Raw genomic sequence first — 27,941 nt, forward strand, 5'->3', positions numbered from 1 at the left:
TTAAAAAAAAACCAGCTTTGGGCAATATGGCAACCCTATTTAAACGCATGCAAAGCACCATGCTCTCACTATTGAGAAACATCCCCTATTCTCCATATATTCATAGACAGAAGGAATGGCTTTTGCATGAATATGACTTCCAGACAAAGCTAAGCTTCACCTTTCCTTTAGAAATTTAGCCACACCAATTTGCATCGGTTCTTGAATGCATACTTCTTCTTCTTTTTTTTACAAGAACACATACACATGTATTGGCAGAAACAAAAAACAAATAAACCCAACAACCAACCAAATGTACGAAAGCTTGACAAAATGTCAGGAAACGTTTGCTTCTATTGCATGCGGGGTTTTTTTTTTTTTTTACAAAACGAAAACAAAAAAAAGCCTTTCAAAATCCAAGCCATACATTCCCCCCAAAATGAAAGAACCTGTTACTTTACTTACATGGGCAAAGTGAAAGGTTTGATTTTAGCAGACTCCCATCAAAGTTTACAACCTATTTTCAGTGCCATGGCTTAATCCTAGAAATGGGAAGGAATAAACTTGCGACCATTTGCAGAGTGTCTCTCACAAGTGAATACTTACAACCAGCTTCCATATGCATGAGAGTAAGGGAGAGTATCTTCCAGGGGTTTTGGGGGGGGCTGGTGTGCCCCTAAAAACCAGGAAATATAAAGCAAGTTCCAAAGTTAATGCTTGGCTTGCTACCACTGGGAAGTTGCAACCACAAATGGGAGAGGTAGGCAATGCCAATCGGTCACACTCAAGTCTTATACCGTATATGTGTCAGTGTAGTGTTGTGTGGCTGGACTCTCCTCACGAAAAAAGTGACGTTGCGTTCCATGCAAGGCGATATCCCCTCCCACCAAGACACAGATTTAAATAACAAAGGACCAATGAACTGAAATGTTAAAGAGCACCCATGTTTAGGAAAATGATCATAGTATCTTTCATAGGTTAGCTGCTCAGGTATGCAAGAAAACAGGGCAAGAAGGTTAGCCAGGTTGAGACAGGACTGAACATGCAGTTCGAACTAATGCAAACTTCAAATTCTCGCAGGAGAGTTCTAATAAGCCACATATCTCAGGTTACTTCATCTCTATTTAGCTCTTGGACAATCGCCTCTCCTACACAATTGGCTCAACCATTCCAGACAGACAGAGCAGCCTGAGATTATTTTCCCTCTACAGACTCTCTCCCCTCTTCCTTTCCTGCCTGATAATTTCGATTAAAACTGAAATGGCTTTTGAACATTTGACATTTTAGATAAGGCATGTAGATTGGTTTAAGCAGTCTTCAAAGTTAGGTCTGTAAAACAAAAAAATGCTTTCGTATAGAAGTAACAATATTTTTTTTAAGGCAGCTGTTTCTCTACATAGGACTTCCATCCTTCCATCATGTGAATCAAATACACTTTTTTTAAAAAAAATGAGCCTTCAGTTCGGGGGTGATCCCTAGGAATAACTTTCGTTTTCATCCCATTTCGTGATCCACTGTTTTTTTGCATAATTCTCTTTAGTTTTTCCTTCTTTGATCTGCCTCTCCTCTTTCCGAATTCTTACAGCGTGGTAGCGTGGGACGCTGTCATCGTACCTGGAACGCTGGAAGAACCCACACTATAAGGGAAGGAAATCCAAGATAGGAGTTAGATGTGCGGTTACGTCCTTGCGCCGGCAGAACACAGACAAGCCTTTCTTTAAAGAGAACAGGCAAAATGCAGCACCCCAAATATAGCAGCAGCAGCAGGAGTCGGCAAAGAGCGCAATCCAAGCAGGTAAATAGAAATCACTTCCATTAATCTCAAATCTACCTTATAAAAATAATACTTTTTTTCTAAAAAAAGAAAAAAGTTGAGCCAACATAGTTATACTCTGTATGTTGTCAATATAAAAGTTGAGTTTGTGGATTCTGGATTAATAATCCTATATTACTAAACTATGAAAACAGTTCCCTGTAGAGCCAAGGTCTCACAAATATGGTCTCTGGTGGTGGTGAGGAATTTCTTAAGTGACAAACAGAGCAAAATATTGATTTCAAGTTCTGCATATCAGAACTTGGGGGTGAGGTGGGCAGAATCGGGAATGGCATCTCACTTTGTGCCAGTTTGGATAGAAAGGCAGAAACCTAACTCTTCCCCTCCCCTCCAAAAACCCAACTCTCTAGCACAGGCAAACTTGGCCCTCCAGATTTTTGGGACTACAACTCCCATCATCCTTGACCACTGGTCCTGTTAGCTAGGGATGATGGGAGTTGTAGTCCCAAAACATCTGGAGGGCCGAGTTTGCCTATGCCTGCTCTAGCACAAACTGAGGATTCACAAGGGATGAAGTAAGGGGATGGAGACCAGGCCGAAAGGCATCCAGCAGTGAAAACTTCTCTTGTGCAAGGCGCCCCACTTTTCTAAAGAACTTTGGAAGGGAGAGAAGGGATCGGCCTTCTCACTTCACAGAAGGCTGGGGGCAACCATAAGTGGAAAGCACCCCTCTCACCACTTGACTGCCTCAAAGCTACATCTTACTCGGTGGAAGAGTGAGGCTGTTCAGTCTTGCTACTTCCCAGTGCCTTCCCTCCTAGCTTGGTATGAATGCTGACTCTCGCCCCCAGCTGCCCAATTTCTACTTGCAGCCGCCAGGCACAACAGTAGGGCATGCGTTGATAATACACAAGGGACAAATAATTAATAATACATGCCCTGTAGGCACTGTTTTCCATCCCTGTGGGGAGGTGGGGTAGCCTTGCTTATTCTATCCTGTTTCCTCGAAAGTAAGACATCGCCCGAAAATAGGACCTACTTCCAGTTTTGCCTCTCGCTGTAATACAGTGGTACCTCAGGTTACATACACTTCAGGTTACACACTCCGCCAGAAATAGTGCTTCAGGTTAAGAATTTTGCTTCAGGATGAGAACAGAAATCGGGCTCTGGCAGCGCGGCGGCAGCAGGAGGCCCCATTAGCTAAAGTGGTGCTGCAGGTTAAGAACAGCTTCAGGTTAAAAACGGACCTCTGGAACGAATTAAGTACTTAACCCGAGGTACCACTGTATAATGCCTCCCCGGGATATAAGGCCCCCGAAGCTACCGTAAGGCGTTGTACCGTATACAGGTAATAAATTTCCTTTTTTTTTTTTTTTTTGGTTCAACAATAAATGTGTACTGTATTCTTCTTCATGGAAAAATAAGACATCCCCTGAAAATATGACCTAGCGCATCTTTGGGAGTAAAAAATAATATAAGACACTGTCTTATTTTCGGGGAAACAGGGTATGCACTCTGGAGGCCAGAAGCCTAACTCGTTTACTTCCATGGGCCTGTTAATCTCATCACCAGTTTCCCTGGGATCTCAATGTCCTTGAGATGTCCCGTTTTTCTAATGACAGGCCCTGCTGGTTCCTCTCGCCTACGTATGAGAAATAATAATAATAATATCTTTATTGTCATTGCCCCCAATGCCTGCAGGAACTTCGGGACCTGTCGGTCTTGAGAGTGCATGCCACGAAGGAAGGGCCTTTTTCTCTAGTCTCTCAAGCTGATCTTGGCTGGGGATCTCATTGTTCAGCATGTTGAATGCTCTGCTTAATGGTGCTTCTGATTGGTTTCTGCAAATCTCACGAGATCTGAAGACCACCTATGGATACAGGGAATTAGCACAAACATCCGCAGGCATTATCTTGCCTCCGGTTTTTCACTCATGGCAAATGGGCACCAGATTAGAAGCTCACAGGCCTCTGAATCCGCCCCTCACCTCAGTGCCTGAGTCTTGAGACTGTTCAACAGTCTCAGAACCTAAGATAAATGCTCGTTTTGTCTGACAAATGACTCATTTCAGCTTCTTTTAGAGGTAATGCTTTTGCTCATTAAAGATCAAAGTGGTTGCCCTGGCAATCCAGCAAGCAGAATACAATATTTATTTAAATATGACTTCAGGTTTCGCAGCAGCACACGGCACCATGCAGAAGGCAAGCTTCAAATGCATATTTAAGGATAGAAAACAGAAGTTCAAAATTTACCATAAACTTCCCACAGAAATTGACAAATTGAGAACAGCCCCTTACGAGAAAAAGCAGTACCAGCAATAAAGGCTTTCGGCATGCATTAGTGGTTAATAAAGCTATTGAACTTCTGAGCACAGGAGCAAAACATATGTAGAATCCTATAATCTATATATGGTATGGCTCATGCTATATTGAAGCCTATGTCAAATCTCACATTGATTTAATTGTTGTGGACTGCAATCACAGCCCACAGTCCAGATGCACACACACACACATACACACACACACACACACACACACACACCCCACAATCATATACATGTCTACTCAGATTAAAGTCCCACTCAGTTCAGCAGAGCATTCTCCCAGGTAAATGGGTCCAGGATTGCAGCTTTAACTATGCGATGGATTGGGGAAGTAAAACCTTAAAATGCTAATGCCATAGTGGCGATTGTTTTTAATGTTGAAAGAACCCACAGGCAGGTTTAAACGAACCACCTCTAATAGTTTCATTAACTACCTATATGAAAACTTGCACCGCAGTCAGTGGAAGAAAACCATTTTCACACACACACAGGCTTAGAGCTTCTTGCTTCATGTTTCAGTGGGAAAGCTAAAGTTGGGATGGGTGCTCATTTTTATTCAGGTCTCTCATGCTTTCTCTCTCATGCTATCAACTCACATTCGAACAAAACAGCACAGGAGGTTCCAAGGCTGTCCAAGCCTCACATCTGAAAATGAGCGAGCTGGAGTTACCTAGCTCCTCGTTGTTTGCCAATGAATGGCAGCTTGGCTCCACAATTTCCCTTCCCACAGCAGTTTACCTCTAAGGCAGCTACAGAATCCCAGCACCTTGCAGAGGATTCTCAGACATGTCCTAGGATCCACACGCATTAACATGGGGCAGGAGGTCAAATCCTCATAGGTCCATGTGGATCCAGAGTTCAGTCTAGGACACATCCAATCCTCTATTGCATATTGCAGAGAAAGATCCATTGTGGTTGGGCAAGGTGGCCTTCGGGAAAGCTTGCCACTGGGCCAAACTATATAGAACATTCAACTTTTGCATTTAGTTTAATGTGAAGGTATTAAAAATTATATATAGCATCAGCCATAGGGCTAGGACTGATCATTATTGGGACTGCAGCATGTGGGGAGGGGTAATTTAACCAATTCCTCCTTTGCTGCGGAAAATCCCTCTTCTGGAGCTCGCATTTGCTTTGGCCAGGGTGGGTGCAGGAATCACAGCAAGGGATTTCCTCCCAAGGTGAACAGCAACTTCGGAGAACGGAGGGATCCTGACAATTATCATCCCCTCTCCATTATGGGAAAGAGGAAGCCCCGAACATATATTTTTTTAGGTGTCCTTTTTATGTTGAGATTCGTAGAGACGCCACTGATCCTTTGCTGAAGAGGCTCACCAATATTTCAGACGAGTCTAAACTTAATTCTCTCCTCTTAGGCAAAGATCACAAGACGACCTGGCTGGTAGCCAGATTCTGCACCCAGATTTGTAGGCACAGATCATCCTCTAGAATAAAATAGCTTACTAGGGAAATGCTGAAGTCGTCCTTTGGGGTGCCTCAGGGTCAATTTTTATGGTAGCCCAAATCTCAGTTGTATGGGTGTATGTATATATCTCAGTTTTAACTCATGAGCTATTGCTGCAATCTGCTCTGATTGAATATTTTATCTTTATGAACACTGTTTTTACTGTGTTATGCGAGCTGGTCTTTGACCATAATAAATTATCTGTCTATCATCCCCTCTTCTTTCCAGATGATGCTATTTCCATTTTTTTACAATCTGCATATTGAAGTGTGCAGATGCCTTTAACATCATGTCTAGTTTGCTCCTGATAGAACCCATTTTCTCAATGAAGAACGGAGCCCGGGGACTCCTTAGAACATTTCCTTTTTTTTCCATAGCAGAATAACATAGCTCCATGGGCACAATCTGTCACCTGGATCATGAGCCTACATGTTGAGAAGCTGGATTGCCATCCTTAGGCGGAAAGCCTTCAGAATTTCAAGGAAGAACGCACAAGTAAACAGGCTGTTAAAAATAATTGACGAAAGGATTTGCGTCTTCGTGCATTGAGAGAGGGAGAGACGGTTATAAACGACATAAGCAAGCGCAAATTGATATTTTGAAAACGCAGCAATTAATGGAAACAGATGCAGCAAGCTTCCAGTCATTAGCCACCACAACCAAAAAGCATGTCCCGCAGCAGCTAACAAATTCGAAAAAAAACTGATCAATTACCAATTACAGAAGTAGATCAATACTATGCATCAGAAGTAAGCCTCTCTTTATCAGATGGCTGAGCATGGATTTCAGCCTTGTGATATTTGGCATCATAATGATCTTTCTTATCTCTCTTGAAGAAACCACACTATAAGGAAGCAAGGCATTTAGTCAATGGTACGGACTAATGTGAAAAGCAAAAAGAAAAGGTGAACCAGATGCATGTGCATGTTAAAATATCCGTCCAATTATGCCACAATAACCTTTGAAGCTGACTTGCTTGCAGTAGGACTTTTCCATCGCTGGCTTTGTCACTTGCTGTTTTCACCCTTCAGTTATATACATTATACATTATCAGCAGGCTGGCAAACATTAATTTTAAAAAATACGGGGAACCGGATATAAATGCTCCGTGCATGAGGCTGGCACTGTTGAAATCACATAATGTTTGTTTTCTCTAGCAAAAAACAAAACCTGATTCACTTTTATGAGAAATCAAACGGGTGTTTTAAAGAGGGAGTGACTGTGAAGACCCCCCCTTTTTTTGCCTATGTATAAAAAGGTTTCTGATGGAATTTCTGTGTCCCATTTTTTGTGTGGGCAACTCAACACCTTGACCTCAACTAATCTGAACAGCACTGAGAGGAAGAACTGTGGGAGGCGTTCATGAACCTCCCATTTCCTATAAGGTTTTTGGCACATGGCATTGTCCTGCACACTGAGGTAGTGGAAAGGGTGGCATATTGAGTCCTATGGGAATCCCCTGGGCAACAACACTTCACACGGAGAATGACTGGGTCCATTAGGTAGTGAGCTGAAATCCTTATCAATTATCCTTTGCTGCAAGGGGCAGCACATTCATGTACACACACACAGAGCGTGTTTAGATGTAGATATGTGAAAAACATCTCAAGATGGTTCACACATAACGCTAGGGTATTTTTACATAACTACAAAGGACAGGATTCTGAAGCGAACCGAGATCATGAAAGAGACTGGCCCAGTTCATACAGAAAAAAAGCTAAACCAAATCACGAATAAGGAAAATTTGTGGGTTTCTTGGGAAGAAGATTGCGGTTGCTTTGTTCTTCCTCCAGTTCTGTTTCTACTATGCTGTGGTGAAATAAGCCATGGCGTGGCTTGGTTGCATCCAAATCTAGACTCAAGATTTATCATGCTGCAGATAAACCATGAACAGCAGTCAAGGTTTATTCTATGGCTTGCTGCTTGTGGTTTGGGGGAGATAAACCGCGGGTCTGATTTAAATGTAACACTAAGCCAAACCATAGGTTATCTCACAGCAGTGCAGAAGGAGCAGTATTAAAGGAATACGGCAGTCATGATATTCTTTCCAGGAATCTGGACATGTGATTGGTCGTGCTAAGCTATGGTTTGGCTTAGCATTACATGTGGTCTCCTTTATGACCTTGGTTGATTCAGAATTCTGTCCTTTGTTAAAAAAAATAGCCTCAGTGCCAACGTTCAATCCTAACAAGATTGAGTCATGTCTATGCATATTTATTTTAAAATTAGGAATTGCTTCCCCATTTAATAACAAGTCTCAAAATTAATTTTCATGTTATAAATACTATTTTGGCATCTTATCGAGATAAATGCTATCCTACAAAAAAACAAAATGCACATGAGTTTAAAATCATCACCAGGTATTTTTCAGCACAAATAATTATAACATCAAAACTGGTTTTTTACCCCCTACTACTTGCTTGTTTAGGCAAGTTGTTTCACTTAACATCTCAACCAAAGGAAAGACATTTCCCTATACAAAGTGGATGGTGGCATCTTTCCATCTGTAAAAAAACAACCACCCCATGATCTGTGGAACACATGTTATAATAGCATATTAGTAAAACAACTCACCTTCCATAGCAAGAATACCAACAGAGCAAGCATTAACAAGCCTGCAAGAATAGCTACTAAGATGATCCACCAAGGCACCCCTTTATACAGAGCTACCGTCTTTGCAGGGAAGACTGTCACCCGCACCTACAGATCGGGAAAATACATAGATGTCAGTGGAGAAGATAGCTGGGCACAATGTGCTGAACTTTAAAAATCTGCATCCTTTTGAGCAATGGAATCATAGTGGACAGTGTTAAACCGTTTTTCAGATGGTTTATTAGTAGCAACTAAAAGTAGGAACGTAGGAAGGATATCTTATACCCAAGCAGGTCCATTGGGCTGTCTAGCTCAGTATCGTCTGCAATAAGGTTTCCCAAACTTGGGTCTCCAGCTGTTTTGGGACTACAGTTCCCAACATCCCTGGCCATTGGGTCCTGCTAGCTAGGGCTGATGGAAGTTGTAGTCCACGCAACGGCTGGAGACCCGAGTTTGGGAAACCCTGGTCTACAGCAAAGTGGGAAATCTTAGGTTCGGTGGGGTGGGGGCAAATGCAGCCCTGAAAAGCAGCTCTATCTGGCTCTCCCCATCCACACCCCCTCACTCCAGGCTACACTCTTCTCACTCCCCCTGCCATGCAGCCTCCTCAGGTGTTTTTGCCAGGCTGGATTGTATCCTTGCACTACCAACTCAGCTTGCTTGGGCTGAGTTGCAGACTCACTGAATTGTAAAGTTAGAAGGGACCCAGATGGTCCAATTCCCTGCAGTGCAGGCGTGTGTGCGGAAATCAGCCCACTGTAAAAAGCTGAGATTTACAGTTGTGGTTCTATCCACTTTTGCCCTGGCCCCACCCACCACACATATGTGGCCCCTGGGAAATCAGCCGGAAGGGAATATGGCTGAAAGAGGATTCCTTAGTGAAGTATATTCCCTGTTGAACATGCTGTGTGCCTCGTGCTCAAAGGAACAGTTCCCTCCCTGCCTACGGAAATGTACAGCCTCCATCGTCAAAAGAAATGTTACAGACTCACATCAGTAGCTTCGTTTGCCAGCTTAATGTTATCTGCCGCAGCGATGCTGATGGTTGCTCTAAGGACAATGTCTAGGTAGCTCATTTTAGAGTATTCCTGGTAAAGCGGGGTAGCAAAGAAAGAAAAAAGAAAGAAAGAAAAAGATTTGCATTAGGTCAAATAAAAAGATGTGGTCCAAATAATAATAATACTAATAATACTAATAATAATAATAAATTTGTACCCTACCCATCTGGCTGGGTTTCCCCAGCCACTCTGGGCGGCTTCCAACAAAGATTAAAAATACATTAAAATACATTAAATACATTAAAGAAATACATTAATGTATTTAATGTAAAAAAAAATACATTAAATACATTAAAATGTCACACATTAAAAACTTCCCTGAACAGAGAATCTATCTAAGACAAGTTACCGGAGCATACCTCTAGAAAAGTGCTATTCCATAGTCTTGAACGCAACACAACAGATGCTTTGCTGTCCAGTCCTTGTAGTGGGCATCTTATGGTGACACAGTTTGCCTCCTTGTTACATTCCTGCATTAAATATGCAAAACTTTTTTTTAAGTGCATACTTTTAAGGTGAATACCCAATGTTTCTGCCAAATGTGCTGTTTTGCAGCCAAAAGGAACAATGAAAGCTTTTAGAACAGGAAATACAAATAGATCAGTTCTTATATACGTAATGTCCAAAGAGAAGCTTTTGTGTTCCATGTATGTCTTAGCGAATACAAGTGTCAAACGTAACAACTTTAAGGAGCAGTACTTGCAAAAGATGATCTTTTCTTTGTAATGTTCCACATCTGCCTTTGCAAAGTATGGTTCATATCTGATTCATTCGTACGTACGTGGAACACAAAAGCTTCTATTTGGACATTACGTATATAAGAACTGATCTTTTTGTATTTCCTGTTCTCAGTGTTGGTCCTTATTGCTCCTACTCAGTTAGATATGTGAAAAGAGTTATGTTTATATGATGTATAAAGAATTTATATAGTTCAACACAGCCAGTTACGTTGTGGATCATTTTATTAGGACATAAACTGTCACAGACTAGTGCCCACTAATAAATTGGGCTCTAATCTGCAAACATTTATGCCCAGATAAAAGTGTTCATCTTTAAGGTGACAAGCAACTACAAGCCTTTAAATTTCAAAACAACAGTTATTTTTAAAATACGTGTTACATGTAACTCAACAAAATAATTCAACAGGAATTCAAAATCTTTATGCCTAATATCTCCCTGCATAAATATCCGCCCTTGGCACCCGCACTTGATGACTAATTTGGAAAACAAAGGGAGAGAGAGGCATACAAAGCAGCTGGTAACAGGTTAAGGCAAATGCTTACCAAAGTCTTATATTTTCTTTCTGAAAACAAAGAAAAGCTTTTGCCACCCTCTGTCTGTTTCTCTGCGACTTGACGTTTTGTCCTTGAACTTCGAGACATCTATAAAAATGAACAGGGATACAAATGCAGTCAGATCTTTTGAAAAGAAGTGTGCTATAGAACAAGCACGTCCAACAGATAGATTCATGATCTACTGGTAGATCACGGGATGTCTGTGGTAGATCACTGGTAGATCACAGACTCCCCACAAAGAAGCTCAACAACTTTGGCTCCCCTAAACAAAGCTCAGCAACTTTGACCTGAAGCCCCCAAAACGGGTTAGGTCACTGCCCATTTTTAACTCTGTAAGTAGATCGCAGTCTCTTGGGAGTTGGCCACCCCTGCTATAGAAGATTTAAAAGATTAACACACCTGAGTAGTTGGAGCAAGATTTATCCAGGAGATTTATGCCTGAATTCTGCAGGCTTGTCAAAAGTATATACAGCAGCATCACCACCCAATTCGCTATATGCACTTTTTCTCAGGCACTCTTGCAAAGACAACAACATACAGCCTTCTTCCAGTTGCCAAAGAGCTGCAATAAATCCCTGCAATGTTCGGATAGGCGAAGCTTATTTACCTTAATTCCCAAAGGGTTTATTTCATTCCGAGGTTCGCACTGGACTTCTCCTAACTCTTTGGAGTTGATAGATACCAAATACAGCAGCCATTTGCCTCCCTTGATTTCTTTTGGCCACAGGATGTCCAAGGAAGCTGTGCCAAATGTTTTTAGTGGCTTGCCCAAGTTAATTATCTGTCAAGAATATTAAAAACAAACAAACATGCATTTTCTCATGCAACAAGACATTATCGATATTGGTTTGTTTGTTTTTTGCATACCGCTCTTCATCTACAGATGAAGCAAAGCAAGCTATAGTTTAGGACCCCACTCTCTTGGAGACCCCCAAAAAGTTAAAGGAAAAAAATCTGGATGTACATTTCCAAAACGTAAGATAAAAAACAAATAAATTAAAACCTACATACAGCAACAGTGTTTTGTGTTGTGTGGGTTCCTATGATGCTAGCCTGCTCCCTAAAATATCACTGGTTTGCTCATTTCTATATATAGGGTGCCTCCATTCTGCATGGACTGGTTGCACGGCAACATGTCCAAATGGCTTTGGATACCTATTAGGCCCATAAATTACCATATAGCATATATTCAACACACAAAAACAGCAACCATTTGTTGTTGACAAAGGACAGCTGGACATATAAAGGGCCCCATGACCTTCAGTAGCTTAGGGCCTCATCAAACCTAAATCTGGCCCTGATAACATTACAACACAAAATAGATTGTAAAAGGAAGAACAACAACAAACCAATAACACACACACCCGCACATTTAAAAAGACATCAGATGTCAACAAGTCAAAGGCCTGGTTGAAAAGGAACGTTTTTGCTTTGCACCTAAAGATGTATAATGAAGGTGCTGGAACTATTCCTTCATATGTATATATCAACTTACCCTGAATTCATATTCTATTAAGCTGCCGATGTCCTCCTCAGATTTCATAGCGCTTTCACCGATGACGTTGCCTCCAAAGTACACCTGGGCAGGCTTAGCCACCCTATTGTTAAAAGAAACATCACATTTTAATGACCATCACAAAAGGATTGTCTCTAGCATTGATTTGTTATGCTAAATATAAGACACTTACCCTGTGAGTGACAAAAGCAGTTCAATAACTACTTTAGCACTAGCGGTAATTGGATCCAAATTAACTTGATTGCTTGTTCTGCAACAAAAAGGAAACAAAAGGACACTTGTTTTTTTCTGCTTTGTTTTTAAAACCACTAACCATTTCCATGTCATAATTACGCCGCATTCACAACCAAGTCACAACCATTTCAGAATATTTACAAGCGTTAGAAAAAGCAACTAATGCTTTAAAAAAAAAAAAAAATCTTACGTCTCCAATTTCAGATTAATGTCCAAGTCCTTGGTATCGACATTAACTTTAGTTGTACTTAAAATCACGTAGAATGTAACCTGAGAAATGGAATAAATGCAAAGTGATTAATATATATTAGAGACATATCAATTTTTGCTTTATGTACTAGATAGGTAATTCTGATAGATGCTTTAAGGGGCTGGCAGTCATTGGCTAGATACTTGAATTGACTATGAAATGTTCAGCAAGGTGTTTAGGCGACATATGTTTTTTCATTGTCCTATACTGAAATATTTTTGGCAGAAGGTAACTGAAACTATCAACAGAACTGTATAGAACAGCCTTACATTTACACAGCAAAATACCCTCTTGAATTATATACCCAGAACATGGAACCTTACAAAAGGACAATACAAGTGGACTCTCTGTGTCCTTACCACAGCAAAAAGACTGATATTGATAACTGCAAAAATAAAAATGCAGCTCCCTTCTATGATTGCATTGAAGACTTACACAAACTCACAACATATGAACAACTTGCATATGAATGCAGACTTGCCATGGGCAAATTCAATGATATTTGGAATCCATTCTTACAAATACTGTAATAGGTTAAGATCTGGCGAAGTACAATAACAACCTTGTAAAATATAGTTTGGGACGCGAATGGTGCTGTGGGTTAAACCACAGAGCCTAGGACTTGCCGATCAGAAGGCTGGCAGTTCGAATCCCCACGACGGGGTGAGCTCCCGTTGCTCGGTCCCTGCTCCTGCCAACCTAGCCATTCGAAAGCACGTCAAAGTGCAAGTAGATCAATAGGTACCGCTCCGGTGGGAAGGTAAACGGCGTTTCCGTGCGCTGCTCTGGTTTGCCAGAAGCGGCTTAGTCATGCTGGCTACATGACCCGGAAGCTGTAAGCCGGCTCCCTCGGCCAATAAAGCGAGATGAGCGCCGCAAGCCCAGAGTCATCCTTTACCTTTTAAGTTCCTTTACCTTTAAAGTATAGTTTGGGTCGTCCCCCCTTTATTTTCCTTTCTACATGGGTTCTGTTTCTTTTCTCTCTCTTTTATTGACGTCTCACCATGTTTAGTACACATAAAATTATATACTTTTTGAACTTTCAATAAATATGTTTATTTTATTTTTTTACAAGGTGTTCAGGGGACACCAACCTGGAGCAGAGGGAAGAGCTCTGCCATCACTCCAAGGGAGGAGAATCCCTGTTTTCCCCACAAGGCATTCCAGGGATGGAGACAGAGTCCCATTTTCATCACTTGATTACAATGTGCCCCAGAGGCAGCTTTGGTCTCTCCTGCCTTCCACCTTGGCTGACATGAGTTAACAGGGCTGCAGCTGCAGTGATGGCTATGCCAATCCATCATGCCCCCCTATGCCTGGCCGGGGTTTGGATTGCTCTCTTTACTATGGTATAAATATAATGCCCTAATTTTGTGCTTCATTGTTTCTGATCTTTTCTTTTACATATCAACTGTAAGATGCTCCTTCACGTTACTTCTGATTGTTATTATAAATTTCTGTCCTGACTAGATGGTTAATGAATACCGTATTTTTCCATGTATAAGACGGTGCTTTTTGCTTTTAAAAAAAAATAGCCAAAAATTGGGTGTCGTCTTATATAGTGAATGCAGAGGGGGGACGTGCGATTAATGGCAGCAGCAAGCAGGAGATTGGCAGCAGCGATAGGGCGGGTGATTGGTGGCTGCGGCAAGGCCTGCTAGCGATTGGCTGCGGCTAGTGGGCAGGTGATTGGCAGCTGCAGCAAGTGGGCGGGTGGGATGTTGGTAGTGGCAAGTGAGCAGACAATTGGCGGCTGTGGCAAGGTGTGCGATTGGCAGTGGCTGTGGCAAGCAATTGGCAGTGGCAGGCAGGTGGGTGAGCAACTGGTGGACGTGACCTCCCCCACCCCACCCCAAAAAGCTAAACAACTTAATTTATTACATTTGGGTTAAAAAAGAAATAGGGGTTATCTTATACATGGGGACGTTTTATACACAGAAAAATACAGTAGCTTATTGGGGGGGAATGATTTTAGCTTGGAATAAAAGGAGCACATTCAGTTATCAGATGTTGAGTAAACACTGGTTTTAAAATACAGTGGAACCTCGGTTCTCCAACGTCTCCGTTGACGAACTTTTCGGAACCCAAACACCAAAAATCCAGAAGTAAATTCTTCCATTTTCAAACGCGCCTCCGAAGTCCAACAGCTTCTGCCGCGTATTTTTCAATTTTCTCAACTGAATTCGCTGACAGCCCTTTGTGCCTCGGTTTTCAAACGCTTCGGAAGTCGAACGGTCTTCCAGAACGTATTACATTCAAAAGCCAAGGTACCACTGTACACCAGGCATCGGCTCTATAAGAAAAAACCACTTACGGAAGAATTTCTCTTGAAAGGATTTCCAAGTTCACAGTCTACTTGAGAGCCGTTTGGATTAGCCCCGCAGGTCAATTGTTTCTCCTGAATTAAAAGAGATCGATATTTCAATGCAAAGAGTTAAATGAAATAACGAAAAGATTCTTTGAACGTCCACATCACCTGGGACTCAGCTACATTAGCAAAGAAAAAGCGTTTTACGTGCATTATAACACGGTGACACGGGATGACACTGTGGAGTCCCGTCTTTCACCAACGTGATTTCCCATGATAAAGTTTACAATGCGTTTTCCTGAAATGCTTTTTTAAAATGGAAACAGTACTTACCGGAAAGGCTTTCAGCTCCCTAAAAGCAGAGTAAGTCAAGCTATCTGGAAAGGTAGCTATGAGTCTAGCTTCGTGGGCGTCTTCGCCATCTGCCTCAGGATCTCTCGGGTCCGACGGATTGTTTGTCACTGTGATTTCAAGGGCAATGTCTTTTTGGTCTTTGAGGACAAGCACTGGAATGTTGTTCTTACTAAGGACACAAAACAAGTCAGGTTTTAGGGACTGGCGGGAAGAAACGCCTCCAAGGAGCACAAGCGACTTTATTTTCAAAACCGGTATCCCGTTTCTTAAAGACTTACATTGGTAAATAGGAAAATCTGTCTTCATTTCCTTCTTTGGTGCAAAATCTGTAATGAAGCTTCAAATTGCTGTGGCAAATATTGTCTTCTCCACAACCTTCTTTCAGGAACTGCACCTACAATGAACGCAAGTTTAGATTTGAAACAGCATTGAATTTAAAGAATAACAGCCACACAGGAAGCAGAGAAGGTATAGTCACCCTGTGCCACAAGTCACTTTTTTGGTCTTTTTCCACACGACACTTAAATTCAATCAACCCAAATAGTGCTGTGTCAAATTTCTACACCCAAATATTTATGAGGTGCAGAACTGGCTTTCAAGGAATTTGAAAAGCCTGACAACGTACCTATTATTGCTCTTGTGCGTATATACCGTATTGGCCTGAATATAAACCTCACTTTTATTTCAAATTCTGACTGTGAAAAGTGTGGGTTATATTTGCGACCTTACAGTATGCAGCCAGGAGCGCGGGGCAAACAGTGCCAGGAGCACAGCAAAGTGGCGCCCGCCCCGTGCGCAGTTCCCCGTCCTCTCTCTGCAAGGCTGGGAAGGGAGAGAGCGAAGAACTTTGGGGGGGGGCTGGCCTGCACATGTGGCGTCATGCATGAATCAGGAGGTCCAACGGGGCCCACTGCAGATGCGGAATATTGAGGCGGCCTGGTCCCTCAATTTTCAAGAATTCTGGGGGAGCCTCGGCCCCCTGTGAATTTTGGATTAACAGACAGCGCACATCAACAAGCATGCAGACGTTACAAATGCAGATTTCTGAATTGTTACTCAGACAAACCTTTCCTTCTTTCTACTTGTTTCTGAGACATGGTGCAAAATGAACTAATCAGGCTAGAACAGATCTCGAGATTAGAAAGGGAAGGGGGAAACAACTTACTTCCGCATTAACTGTACTTGGTTCATTGGAATTTAAAATGGGAAGAAGTTCTGGGAGCGACCGTCCTTGTCTTCTCCTAGCCTGAGAGCTGGACTCGGAGCCGTTTATTGCGACGCCAACTGTTATAGGAATTGGACGCAGTTTATCTTTGATATTTTCCTAAGAGATACATACATTTGAATTATTATCACACAGAATAACCCCCTGCTGGGTTCTGGCTTCAAACTTACTCTACGTTCAGCTTGCACAAAGGCCCCAGCCTGCACAATTCCATCACTGTGACAACATCTCGGTTTCCAACATTGGCACATTAGTTCAACCGGCTAGGGCCATCCCACAAATACTTAACCTAAAAGTAACTACTCGCATTGCCAAACTATTTATGTATGTGACAGCAGCAGCTAGGATATTATATGCGCAGAAATGAAAAGAAGAAGAGGTTCCAATGAAGGAGGAGTGGCTTTTGAAAGTAAAGGCATTCAAAATGATGAAATGTTTATAGAAGAATGGAGGCCTTTAGTGGACTATTTTTTTAAAAATATTAAAGTCAAATGAAATGGTGGGCAAATTCCTTGCTTGTAACAGCAAAGGACGCAAACAAGGAATTTGTTCCTAGGGTGCTTACATACATGCATAATGTTTTGATATTCCTATCATATAACACCGGTCTTGAAAGACCTACACTGGCTCCCAGTACATTTTCGAGCACAATTCAAAGTGTTGGTGCTGACCTTTAAAGCCCTAAACGGCCTCGGTCCAGTATACCTGAAGGAGTCTCTCTACCTCCATTGTTCTGCCCGGACACTGAGATCCAGCGCCGAGGGCCTTCTGGTGGTTCTCTCGCTGCGAGAAGCCAAGTTACAGGGAACCAGGCAGAGGGCCTTCTCCGTAGTGGCACCCGCCCTGCGGAATGCCCTCCCATCAGATGTCAATGAGAAAAATAACTACCAAACTTTTAGAAGACATCTGAAGGCAGCCCTGTTTAGGGAAGCTTTTAATGTTTAAAAGGTTATTGTATTTTAGTGTTTTGTTGGAAGCTGCCCAGAGTGGCTGGGGAAACCCAGCCAGATGGGCAGGATATAAATAACTTATTATTATTATTATTATTATTATTATTATTTTATTTTATTTTTATTATTATTATTATTATGCAAACTCCTTCTGCCTGAACTAAAGAAACAAACATGAAATTGTTATTCTGTGCAATGATTAGAACATGCAAACTCACAGAGCTCGCAATAGCTGGCATACATGTTGTTCACCTGTATGTTCACAACAACTCTGTGAGGTAGGCTAAGGCTGATGGAGACGGACTTGCCAAAGGTCGTCCAATGGGCTTCATGGCTGTGTGGGAACGTGGCCACAGGTTTTCCCAAGCCAGCTTTCTAATCACGGCATCGCAACGGATCTCATATGTGACTCACAAGCCGGAGGCCACCTCAAGTTCACCTGTTGGCAAAACTAGACCTGAATGGGGCAGCATTAAAAACAGAAGCCTCTGCGCTTCTCATACCTGCAATACGAGTTTTTTTGTCACACACTCTTCTTTCTTCTGTCCTTGAAGAGTCACACTCCCACTCAGCTGATCGGAGAGTCGCTCAAGAGACTGCCCTCTGGAAGAGAGTCGATCGGAAAACTGCACTCTGGACGGCCAGCCCGATCGCCTCCTCTCATTTTCTACTTCAATTGTATAGTTCAAAACTGGGAAGTGGGTTGGAGTGGAAAGAAAAAGAACCCTCAGAAATAGTATAAGGGAAGACAAGTTGTACCATGTTTAATTCACTGCTCTTTGTTTAAACGGTACTAGAAACCAACGCAGTTCAGCCTTCCTAACCCAGCGCACTCTACATATTGCTGGACTACAAATCCCACCATCCCTGCCTTAGGGGGCTTATGGGATTTGTAGTCCATAACACATGGGGAGGGGCACCAGGTTGGGAAAGGCTGGTATACTATCTTACAGATGTTGTACATTAGCCCATTTTCCCCCCTGCCTTGCCCTGGAAGGCAACAGGTTTTATTTTATTTTATTTTTTTTAGATTTTTTTTATAAGCATATAAAACACATACATATTCATTTAGTACACATACGTAACACACTACCTTATTTTCATAACATAAAATGTACCTACATTACTCTATATAATACCTCCCTGTACTGTACATATCAACATACCTACACACCTAGGAAGGCAACAAGTTTTAAGACCTGGTCACCTTGCAAGATGTGCCACTGAGCTGGCTTTGTAAGGACACAAGTGTCGAACTTCAGGCATATTTGCATGAAAACGTGAAGCTAAAACAGTGCAGAACAGGGGATGGCAAAAAATAATAATAATTGGGGTCCATGGACACATTTGCAAATGGGACAAAGTGTTGTGGGAACTACACTTAACAATATGCAAGTATCGTTATATCATACCAACTTACTTAGTTTGGGGTTGAAGTCACTGGAACTAGCTGTATACTCAAAGCACGCTTCAATGTTCACGCTGGAAGAAGTCAAGAGCACAGAAATAAACTTCAAAGAGTTCAGCTCTGGAGACATTTCACCAAAAGCTGCTGGAATCTCGAGAGAAAATGCATTGCTTCAATGCCCACCCTCTATAGTCAAGTACTTGGTGCCATAAACACATCTTCTGTCGTCTTGAGGCCTGGTATTTGCATTGTCCCAAGAAGGAAAAGGGAAAGAGACTGCTATGGTCAACCCCTTGAAATCCTTGCTGCTCCTCTGCCTCTTCACTGCCATTACCCCATCGGCTCTAAGCAAGTGATCAGTAGAGCTGGGCGATATATACGCCATACCAGTTAAAAGACAACTGAAGGCAGCCCTGTTTAGGGAAGTTATTGTTTTTAATATGCTGTATTGTTTTTAATATTCAGTTGGAAGCCGCCCAGTGGCTGGGGAAACCCAGCCAGATGGGCGGTGTATAAAAAATAATAATAATTATTATTATTATTATTATTTGTTTGAAACCCGTATGGCGTTCAGATCACAATACCGGTTTCAGACAATTTTAGCTGGCGATTACCAGCTCATCCACTCATCCATCTAAGCGATGGGCGGGGTTTGCGACCCGGCCCAGAATTCCCGAGCCTGGGTAACACCCCACCTTGCTTGCTGGACTGTCGCTCCGCCCCCTCCCTGGCTAGCCAATCGGATATTGATATAGTCGGTATATTGATAAATCATCTGAAACTGGTATGGCGTTCAGATCGCGCTACCGGTTTCAAACAATCTGAGCTGGCAATATGTGGCGCCAGCTCAAGTTGCAGGCAGAGCCGAAGAAGGTTCTGGGGGAGCACCTTCTTGGGCTCTGCCTGCCTGTGTCTTTAAGGAAGCCCCCCGCCCCTCCGGCTTGCGTGAGCCTGAGTGGTATTCGTACTTGCTCAGCTGAGCAGTTTAATGAAGCCCTGATGTCCCTCCAGCTTGCTCAGTAGGGCTGGGTGATGTATCTCAGCTGTTTCTTCTTCCCGTAAGGTGGTGGGGATAGGAAGACGCTGCTGCGATACATTCCAGACATCATGATGTATCAGCGTAGTGGAACCTCATTGTTATGTACTGTCCTCCTTGCGAACGCTGCAGGTTATGAGCTCCGCTAACCAAGAAGTAGATGCCCCTTGTTGCGAACTTTGCCCTGGGATGTGAGCGGAAGTCGCGTGCCGGCTGCGCGGCAACAGCAGGAGGCACCATTAGCAAAAGCTGGCCTCATGTTATGAGCAGTTTCGGGTTACAAACGGACCTCCAGAACAGATTACGTTCGTAACCAGAGGAACCACCGTTTTGCGGTATATAGCTGCTGATATACCACGGTGTTGAAAACCGGATGTCGTCCAACCCTAGTGATCAGGGACAAGAGCAATGAGAAGAAGTGCTTTCTTGGTGTTCTGAGTAGGGGCTGGCTCCAAAGAGAAAAGTCAATGGTGATGTAATGGTTCTAGGGATTGCTCATGCGTAAATCGACGCCACACCTGGCTGGGTTACCTGGGTGGACTTTTTCTGTCCGGACAGCCACTCACCCGTGGCTGTCTCAATCGCTGGCAGAATCCGTCAGTAGGCGTTTCTTGAACTTCTTCCAGCGAAGAAGCTCTTTGGCGCCTAGTCGCCGTCTAACTCTCCCTGCGCGGAAGCCTTCTGCGCAGGGAGGGTGTGGGCAGCGGAGGACCTGTGCTCTCCCCGCTGGTCTCCGGCGAGGAGTCATGGAGCCCCCTCGCTGATTCCCTCATCTGCCCCCCTTCTCCACTGGTGCTACGCTGAATTCCTTCCCCAGAAGATGGGCTGCTTCTCTCCCTCCCAGGACACTCTCCAGAACCCCTCTGGAGCCCTCCCTCTCCCTCTGGCTCCGATGGCAGTTCCCTGACAGGTGACTGTAGCAAAAATGGTGACTCGTGGAGCAGGCGCACTGAGGACACCTTGCCCAAGGGTCTTCAAAACCCTGGCAGCGTGGTCTCCACCTTAAAAAGTTTGTAGGGCTCCAGACTTGAGCTCCAAGGAGGAGAAGCTAGCTGAGACCAGGTCTGCCATGCTGGTGGTTCAAAGCCCATAGAATCAGAGGCTGGTGGTTCAGAGCTCACAGAACTTGAGGGTTGGACCCTTCAGAGCAGAGCCAGGACCCTCACGGTCCCCTAAGCATGGTTGGCCAGAAGAATTGGGTGCCTTCCATACTACGACCCTTGCCCAACGGCACAGGGAAGAAATGTGCCTGTTGAGCGGCCACAGAAAGGCAAAGCAACATTCCTCTTCAGGCCAAGTCTTTAAGAACTGCAGCCTTCAGGCTAGGAGAGTAGATATTGGTAAAGATGGCGAGGAGGAAGAGACCCATGAGGCCCTGCCGCCTCAGTAAGTGAGAGGGATGGGTTGGAACAACGATCCCTTGCTTCCAACATTACCAAGGCAACATGGCAAGAAGAGGCATTGTTGTAGCTCTTAAACAATACAGGAGTAACATCAACAATCCAACCTAACAGGTAACAATGTATTTGCAGGCAGGCATAGTCACCTCCCATGCAGTGCACCATATAGTGGAAATTCTGGTGCATATGAAACACATGAACGTTTGCCAAAACATTGAAACAAATATTAGGAGTTCAACGGCTTACCAAATCCCGCTGGGTACTTCACAGTTCTTTTTCTTTAGGTCTATTCTGCCGGGGTCTATCTTAATAGTTTTCTTAACGTTCACCACAGGCCGCGATCTTGTATGTCAGGAGGGAAGAGGAGGTTGGGGAAGAAACTTGTTATTTCAATGAATGGCACTTGAGGAAGGAATTCTTAGGCTAATAAACAGGGAAAGCCCTATTTTCATGCTGTAGTAGGGAGAGGCTCTGACAGAGTGGCCTAGTTCTTTGCAGTGTGTTAGCACCAAAAGCACAAGAGGGTTTAGAGTAAAACATTTCATCAAAATATGTTGCACATCTGATAAACAAAGGCTGGGTGACTGCATTTAGAATAAAACTGACTTCTCTTCCTCAGTCCTAGTCTGTCTGTCGTTCTTTCTGTCTGTCTCTGTTTTTATGCACAATTATTCCCACAACAGTGGCAACTTAGGCCTGGACGACATTCTCCTGTGTCTGGACTGTTCTACTTCAGGCAGCAGCAGCGGTGTAGCGTGGGCTGGGGGCCAAAGGGGCGGTTTCCCCATGCTCAAAACTGTTAGGGGCACAAAATTTCAACACTCATTGATGCGTCAACACAGCTGCACGGTTCCACCACTGGGCTCCATTGAAAACAGCTTCTATGTGCGAACCAGGAAGTGACCTCTCCAGACAATGGAACTGCTCTTATTTTCTTATCGCTGCGGTTGCAATCTCTTGGGTGACATGGATGTCACTGGGCAGTTGAATGCACACCCATCTGTTTCCCTCCCGCCATGGAGCCCCAGGCACTGGCAACCCACGCTACACCACTGGGCAACAGATTGAGTCACATGACTGGCTTTGCCCTCCGCACTGGAAAACAATTCCCTGAACACTGACAGACTGATTGTAATGGGGGGGGAGGATTCTAGGCCCCCAACAGTCTGAAATGGTATAGTCCAAGACACATTTACTATCTCATCATTCCTCTGTCTGAGAGAATTATGCCCAAGTGACTGTTCAAGGACTCACTCATTTTAATATTTATGAAAGTTTGGGGCCTCGCCGTTCTTAAAAGATGAAAAGTACACTGTGGAAACTCATGCCAACTGTTAAGCCTTGTCTCCTCAAAAATGTTTGGGCTCAGTGGCACATTTGAAAATCTAAGAAACTGTTGTTTTTGTTGTTTAGTTGTTTTGTTGTGCCCAACTCTTCATAACCCCATGGAAGAAACTGTTAGGGCACCACAAAATACCCGCTTCACAGAAGAAAACTAGTGATGCTCAGACTCCCCCGCCTCCTCCAAATAAACAAAAAACCTGTGCACATCCCATAACAAATAAAGAAAGAAAGAAAGAAAGAAAGAAAGAAAGAAAGAAAGAAAGAAAGAAAGAAGGAAACCTTCCAAACAAACAATGCCCCAAACCCTCAGTTATTTTTTAAGGGTGACAAAGGAGGTGTCTGAGAACAACCAGGGTGTGACAGGTGCCACATTAAGGACCCCAGAGTTAAATCAAGGTTAAATCAAGAAGGCGCTACACACCTGTAAACAGCTACAGAATCTGAAAGAGACCCAACAGCAATATCAGGATAGGAGTTTTTGTCAAGGTCCATGTTTCCGGTGATAGAATAACCAAAGGATGAGACTCCGTTTGCCCCACCATCCAGAATCTGAAACAGTGCGAAAAAATGGAAATTGTTATGCTGTATTTTGCTACTTGACTGCCATCCATAAACACTGTTGTCTTTGTTGTTTTTCAGTGTATTGGATTTTGGGAATATTTTCTGATATGTTCATGTCCCTGCATACAGTCCTCATGTATCTAAAGATGAAGGGTGGTTTAAAAACATTTAAATAATAAATGCATGTATTTAGCAGCTTCATCTGGTGTGGGGAACCTTTGGCCCTTGAGATGTTGCTAAACTACAACGTCCCTAATCACTGAACAGGATTGCTATGGCTGATGGGACTTGGAGGGTCAAACAACTTGGAGGGTCAAAGATTCCCCCCCGCAATTAGTGGAACGTCACCTTAGGAAAAGGGCAGGGAGTTAAATCAGACATAGAAAAGGGTCATAAAAAGGGGAGCACAGGTAAAGGAAGTCAGAAAGGAGCCGCAATGGGGTATACACTATGGAAGAGGGTGCTGTCAAATGTCACAGAATTATAGGCTACCGTATTGGCCCGGATATAAGCTGCACCGACAAATAAGCTGCACCTTTAAAATTCAAGGTGGGGGGAGACAATAGCCGAATATAAGCCCCTCCCTTAAAATTGGGTTACAGGCTGAAAATCGCTGCGGTTGGTAGAATTGCAACTCCGAGCCAATTTAAGCCTTTGATCTCGCAAGCCCGCAAAAGCTACCGTAGAATCGCTGGAATTGCAAATCGCTATTCAATTGGCTGCAGTTCCACAGGCACTGACTCCCGTAAACGGCAAGTGAACAGTCTCAAGCTCGCAATCGGCAATAAAACATTTTTTTGTTCCGTTTTCCCGTATGTCTGTTTCAGCGGTGATATCGTATAAAAGCCCATTTTTGTAAGGTTGCGAATTTAAGCCGCATTTTCAGCTTTTCACGGTTGGAATTTGGGGAAAAAGTGAGGCTTATATTCAGACCAATATGGTATCAATGGAAATTAGGTGAGCACTTCCCACTGAAAAGAACTAGCCAAGCATCTATCTCATCAACACCAATCTCCAGAACCATAAGTCGTTATAAGAATTATCGATTAATGCAGTTAAAAGAGTCCATTGACAAGCCATCGGGACACATAGTCAATTTCCCCCCCAAGATTTCCTGTCTGCATAAAGCTTATAAATAAAAACAGAAAAATCAATGGCAATTAAAAGAATATCACGTCTGCATTTATTAGGAGGCAGGCCATGCTCCACGCATGCAAAAAAATAATAATGCAAATAATAATAATAATAATGCAAATCTGAAGGAAGGTCTGAATTCTGCAACAGGAAAAAGTCTTTTATCTTATTTTCTACATAAGGCAAAAGACTTAGCAAGCAGCGTCTCATAAGAGGAATAGCTTGAGGAAACGTAGGACAAAACCGTTGCACTCAGAGAGCTACAATTTCCAGCGTGCTTTAACAATCAACCCCTCTTTCCAGGAAACTGCGGAATTGAAGCTCTATTAGGGGAATAGGGATCCCAGTTTGAAAGCACATCAAAGTGCAAGTAGATAAATAGGTACCACTCTGGTGGGAAGGTAAACGGCCTTTCCATGCGCTGCTATGGTTCGCCAGAAGCGGCTTAGTCATGCTGGCCACATGACGCGGAAGCTGTATGCCGGGTCCCTTGGCCAATAAAGCGAGATGAGCGCCGCAACCCCAGAGTCGGTCACAACTGGACCTACTGGTCAGGGGTCTCTTTACCTTTTAACAATGCCCTTATAATGAACTACAGTTCCTAGGATGCATTGGTGGAAAGCATGACTGTTTAAAGTGGTATTATATTGCTTTAAATGTATAGTACAGATGGGGTGGCGCTGTGGGTTAAAGCCTCAGCGCCTAGGACTTGCCGATCGAAAGGTCGGCGGTTCGAATCCCTGCGGCGGGGTGCGCTCCCGCTGCTCGGTCCCAGCGCCTGCCAACCTAGCAGTTCGAAAGCACCTCCGGGTGCAAGTAGATAAATAGGGACCGCTTACCAGCGGGAAGGTAAACGGCGTTTCCGTGTGCAGCTCTGGCTCGCCAGAGCAGCGATGTCACGCTGGCCACGTGACCCGGAAGTGTCTCCGGACAGCGCTGGCCCCTGGCCTCTTAAGTGAGATGGGCGCACAACCCCAGAGTCTGGCAAGACTGGCCCGTATGGGCAGGGGTGCCTTTACCTTTACTTACAGATGGGGTCTTACATGAAAAGATATTAGGCAGAGAAGAGAGTGGCGTGCAAACTCAAAGGAGAGAGAGAAGCAGGTGGCAGAGAACTATAAGTGGGCAGCTACTTGGGAGAAGCTTAGGAAACAAGCGAAATAAATATTTCAGTTCCACTGGAAGGAGAAGCAAACGTCACTAGCTAGTACCTGTGCTGGTTTTGTGTTTATCCCGTCCTTGGAGCCATGATAAATATACACCTTGCCAGAGTCGTCATATGGAGCCCCTACAGCAATATCTGTTGTATATAAAAAAAAGAGAAGGACAACAACAGTCAAACTGAACATGCAGGTTTTCAAAGCTACATGGATTGCTCAAATAAGGCAGGGCCCATGGAGTTTGTCCAGGCCTGAGAATCAGAAATTAGACGCATTTGGCAGCTGGCGCAGGTCCAATGGCGACCACGTGGAGATCTCTGGATGCCAGGCAGGCGACTGGGGGAAACCAAATGTCCACTTAGAGAAGGATCTGAAACATTTTCTTCCTTGGAGCTTGAATTTGTTTTATTCTGGATTGTTTTATTTGACGTTGTCATGTTGTTGTAAACCGCTTTGAGATGTGTTCTTTAAAATATAAAGCGGTATAGAGAGGGAATGAATGATGACAACTTCCTTTAGTAGTGTTTTCCTTTGAAATGTTCATGTGGTTTTTGTTGTTGTTAATTTTGCTGTGTTAAATGTGCTTTTGTAGTCGAACCTCCTTTGTAATATTTCATCTTGAAATGTTTAGTTTCCCGTTAATCATGTTGCTTTGAATGTATCCTTTCTATTTGACTTTCTCCAGAAAGCAGGTTATTGGGGTTTTGTTTTGTTTTTTGCTTTATTATGTCTTTTATGTCCTCATTTTGTCTTTTTTATCTTGTGATCCACCCTGAATTCTTCAGATGAAGGGCGGTATACAAATTTAATAAATAATAATAATATTCTGGATTGTTTTATATGATGTTTTGATGTAGGTTGCAAACCGCCTTGAAATATTGTTCTTAAAAATATAATGTGGTATAGAAATGAAATTCATCATCAAAGAGCAGGCCAATCATTCTCCGGCTTACCTTCGAAGCCATCTTGGTTAATGTCACCAATATTTTCGACTGCGATTCCAAACATGGAGTCTGCTGGTCCTGTGAGCCGAACTGGTTTGACTCCTTCCCACTTGCCTTGCTGGTTAATGTAAATGTACACAGCACCGCCAATTTCTCCTTCCCTGTCAAAGTACTGCGGCGCTCCAACAACAATATCTTGCCAACTGAGAAAACAACAAGTTCATTGTGTTTAAGGCAACTGTGAGAAGCAGGTGATAAAAGTGACCTCAGAAAGACAACATGTTCAGCAGAGTGCACAATTCAACACAGGGCTTCCAAATAATACAGCTGCTCAGAGAGATCTCTTGAATTCAGTTTTAAGAAGTTCAGTGATAAACGGCTAGATTTCCACCCCCCTGGCCATTTCTACACTGCAGTACTTTGCTGTCTTTTTTTACGGTGTTTTATTCTCACTGAACTCACAACCATCTTGCCAAGTTGGTCATTGCTCGTCCAGTTTTTGCATGTATGGAACTTGGGCTGCAGTCCTATGATCACTCACCTGGGAGTAAGCCTCTTTTAACTCAGTGGGACTTACTTCTGAGTAAACATGCACAAGATTGTACCGCTCCTAAGAGTGACTCAAGTCAAAGTTCATGATCGGGATTTCCCAAATCCAAGTTCTGTTTAATCCTCTGGGCCACAGTACAAGGGGTTATGGTTTGTTTGTTTATTTAAACCAGACATGGCCAAACAGCCCTCCAGCTGTTTTGGGACTACAACTCCCATCATCCCTAGCTAACAGGACCAGTGGTCAGGATGATGGGAATTGTAGTCCCAAAACAGCTGGAGGGCCAAGTCTGGCCATGCCTGGTTTAAACAATACAATAACCATTAAACACTTATCCAACAGTACAGCTAATGGTGATTGCTTTATCCATTGTCTCTAGACTTACACTTACTATGGTTTGTTTTGGTCATGGATAAGGAACCTGTGGCTCTCCAAATGTTGCTGGATCATCCCTGAAGGAGTGTCTCCACCCCCATCGTTCAGCCCGGACACCGAGGTCCAGTGCCAAGGGCCTTCTGGCGGTTACCTCACTGAGAGAAGCCAAGTTACAGGGAACCAGGCAGAGGGCCTTCTCGGTAGTGGCACCCGCCCTGTGGAACGGCCTCCCATCAGATGTCAACGAAATAAACAACTATCTGATTTTTAGAAGACATCTGATGGCAACCCTGTTTAGTGAAGTTTTTAATGTCTGATGTTTTATCGTATTTTTAATATTCTGTTGGGAGCCACCCAGAGTGGCTGGGGAAACCCAGCCAGATGGGCGGAGTATAAATAAATAAATAAATAAATAAATAAATAAATAAATAAATTATTATTATTATTATTATTATTATTATTATTATTATTATTATTATTAATCTTTGGCCCTGTTCACTGGGGCTGACGAGCTGAAATCCAGCAACAACTGGAGGTCCTCAGGTTCACCTTCCCTGCTCTATATTCCCCAAGATACTTCTTTAAAGTATCCATTTTGCTGAATGTTTTACAGTGAGTAAGCTTACTTACTCAAACCACTTAAAATGGAGGGTCAGGGGAGCAGGAAGTGTGAAAACATTCAACGGTCCACCAGTTATGTTTTATG

At 43.2% G+C, this 27,941-nt stretch overlaps 1 protein-coding gene across 2 annotated transcripts in view; it reads right to left on the reverse strand.

Moving 5' to 3' along the window:
* ITGA6 (integrin subunit alpha 6) overlaps positions 1 to 27,941 on the reverse strand; it is a 62,448-nt gene continuing 34,507 nt past the window's right edge. Inside the window, exons 7-26 of one of the 2 annotated variants that reach the window (XM_081910576.1) lie at positions 26,320 to 26,513; positions 25,418 to 25,506; positions 22,933 to 23,060; positions 21,414 to 21,509; positions 18,744 to 18,805; positions 17,827 to 18,014; positions 16,314 to 16,472; positions 15,427 to 15,542; positions 15,128 to 15,317; positions 14,801 to 14,884; positions 12,427 to 12,506; positions 12,175 to 12,252; positions 11,982 to 12,084; positions 11,094 to 11,267; positions 10,475 to 10,573; positions 9,551 to 9,661; positions 9,126 to 9,221; positions 8,116 to 8,241; positions 6,256 to 6,385; positions 1,428 to 1,616 (exon numbers count right to left, since the gene is read on the reverse strand). In XM_081910576.1, coding sequence (XP_081766702.1) covers positions 6,278 to 6,385; positions 8,116 to 8,241; positions 9,126 to 9,221; positions 9,551 to 9,661; positions 10,475 to 10,573; positions 11,094 to 11,267; positions 11,982 to 12,084; positions 12,175 to 12,252; positions 12,427 to 12,506; positions 14,801 to 14,884; positions 15,128 to 15,317; positions 15,427 to 15,542; positions 16,314 to 16,472; positions 17,827 to 18,014; positions 18,744 to 18,805; positions 21,414 to 21,509; positions 22,933 to 23,060; positions 25,418 to 25,506; positions 26,320 to 26,513 — 2,281 coding nt within the window. In that variant the 3' untranslated portion in view covers positions 1,428 to 1,616; positions 6,256 to 6,277. Of the gene's footprint in view, positions 1,617 to 6,255; positions 6,386 to 8,115; positions 8,242 to 9,125; positions 9,222 to 9,550; positions 9,662 to 10,474; positions 10,574 to 11,093; positions 11,268 to 11,981; positions 12,085 to 12,174; positions 12,253 to 12,426; positions 12,507 to 14,800; positions 14,885 to 15,127; positions 15,318 to 15,426; positions 15,543 to 16,313; positions 16,473 to 17,826; positions 18,015 to 18,743; positions 18,806 to 21,413; positions 21,510 to 22,932; positions 23,061 to 25,417; positions 25,507 to 26,319; positions 26,514 to 27,941 lie in introns of both variants that reach the window. The other variant, XM_081910577.1, reaches the window with a different exon arrangement.

Source organism: Podarcis melisellensis (assembly GCF_964234715.1).
Source record: "Podarcis melisellensis genome assembly, chromosome: 1".
NCBI classification, from domain to species: Eukaryota; Metazoa; Chordata; class Lepidosauria; order Squamata; family Lacertidae; genus Podarcis; species Podarcis melisellensis.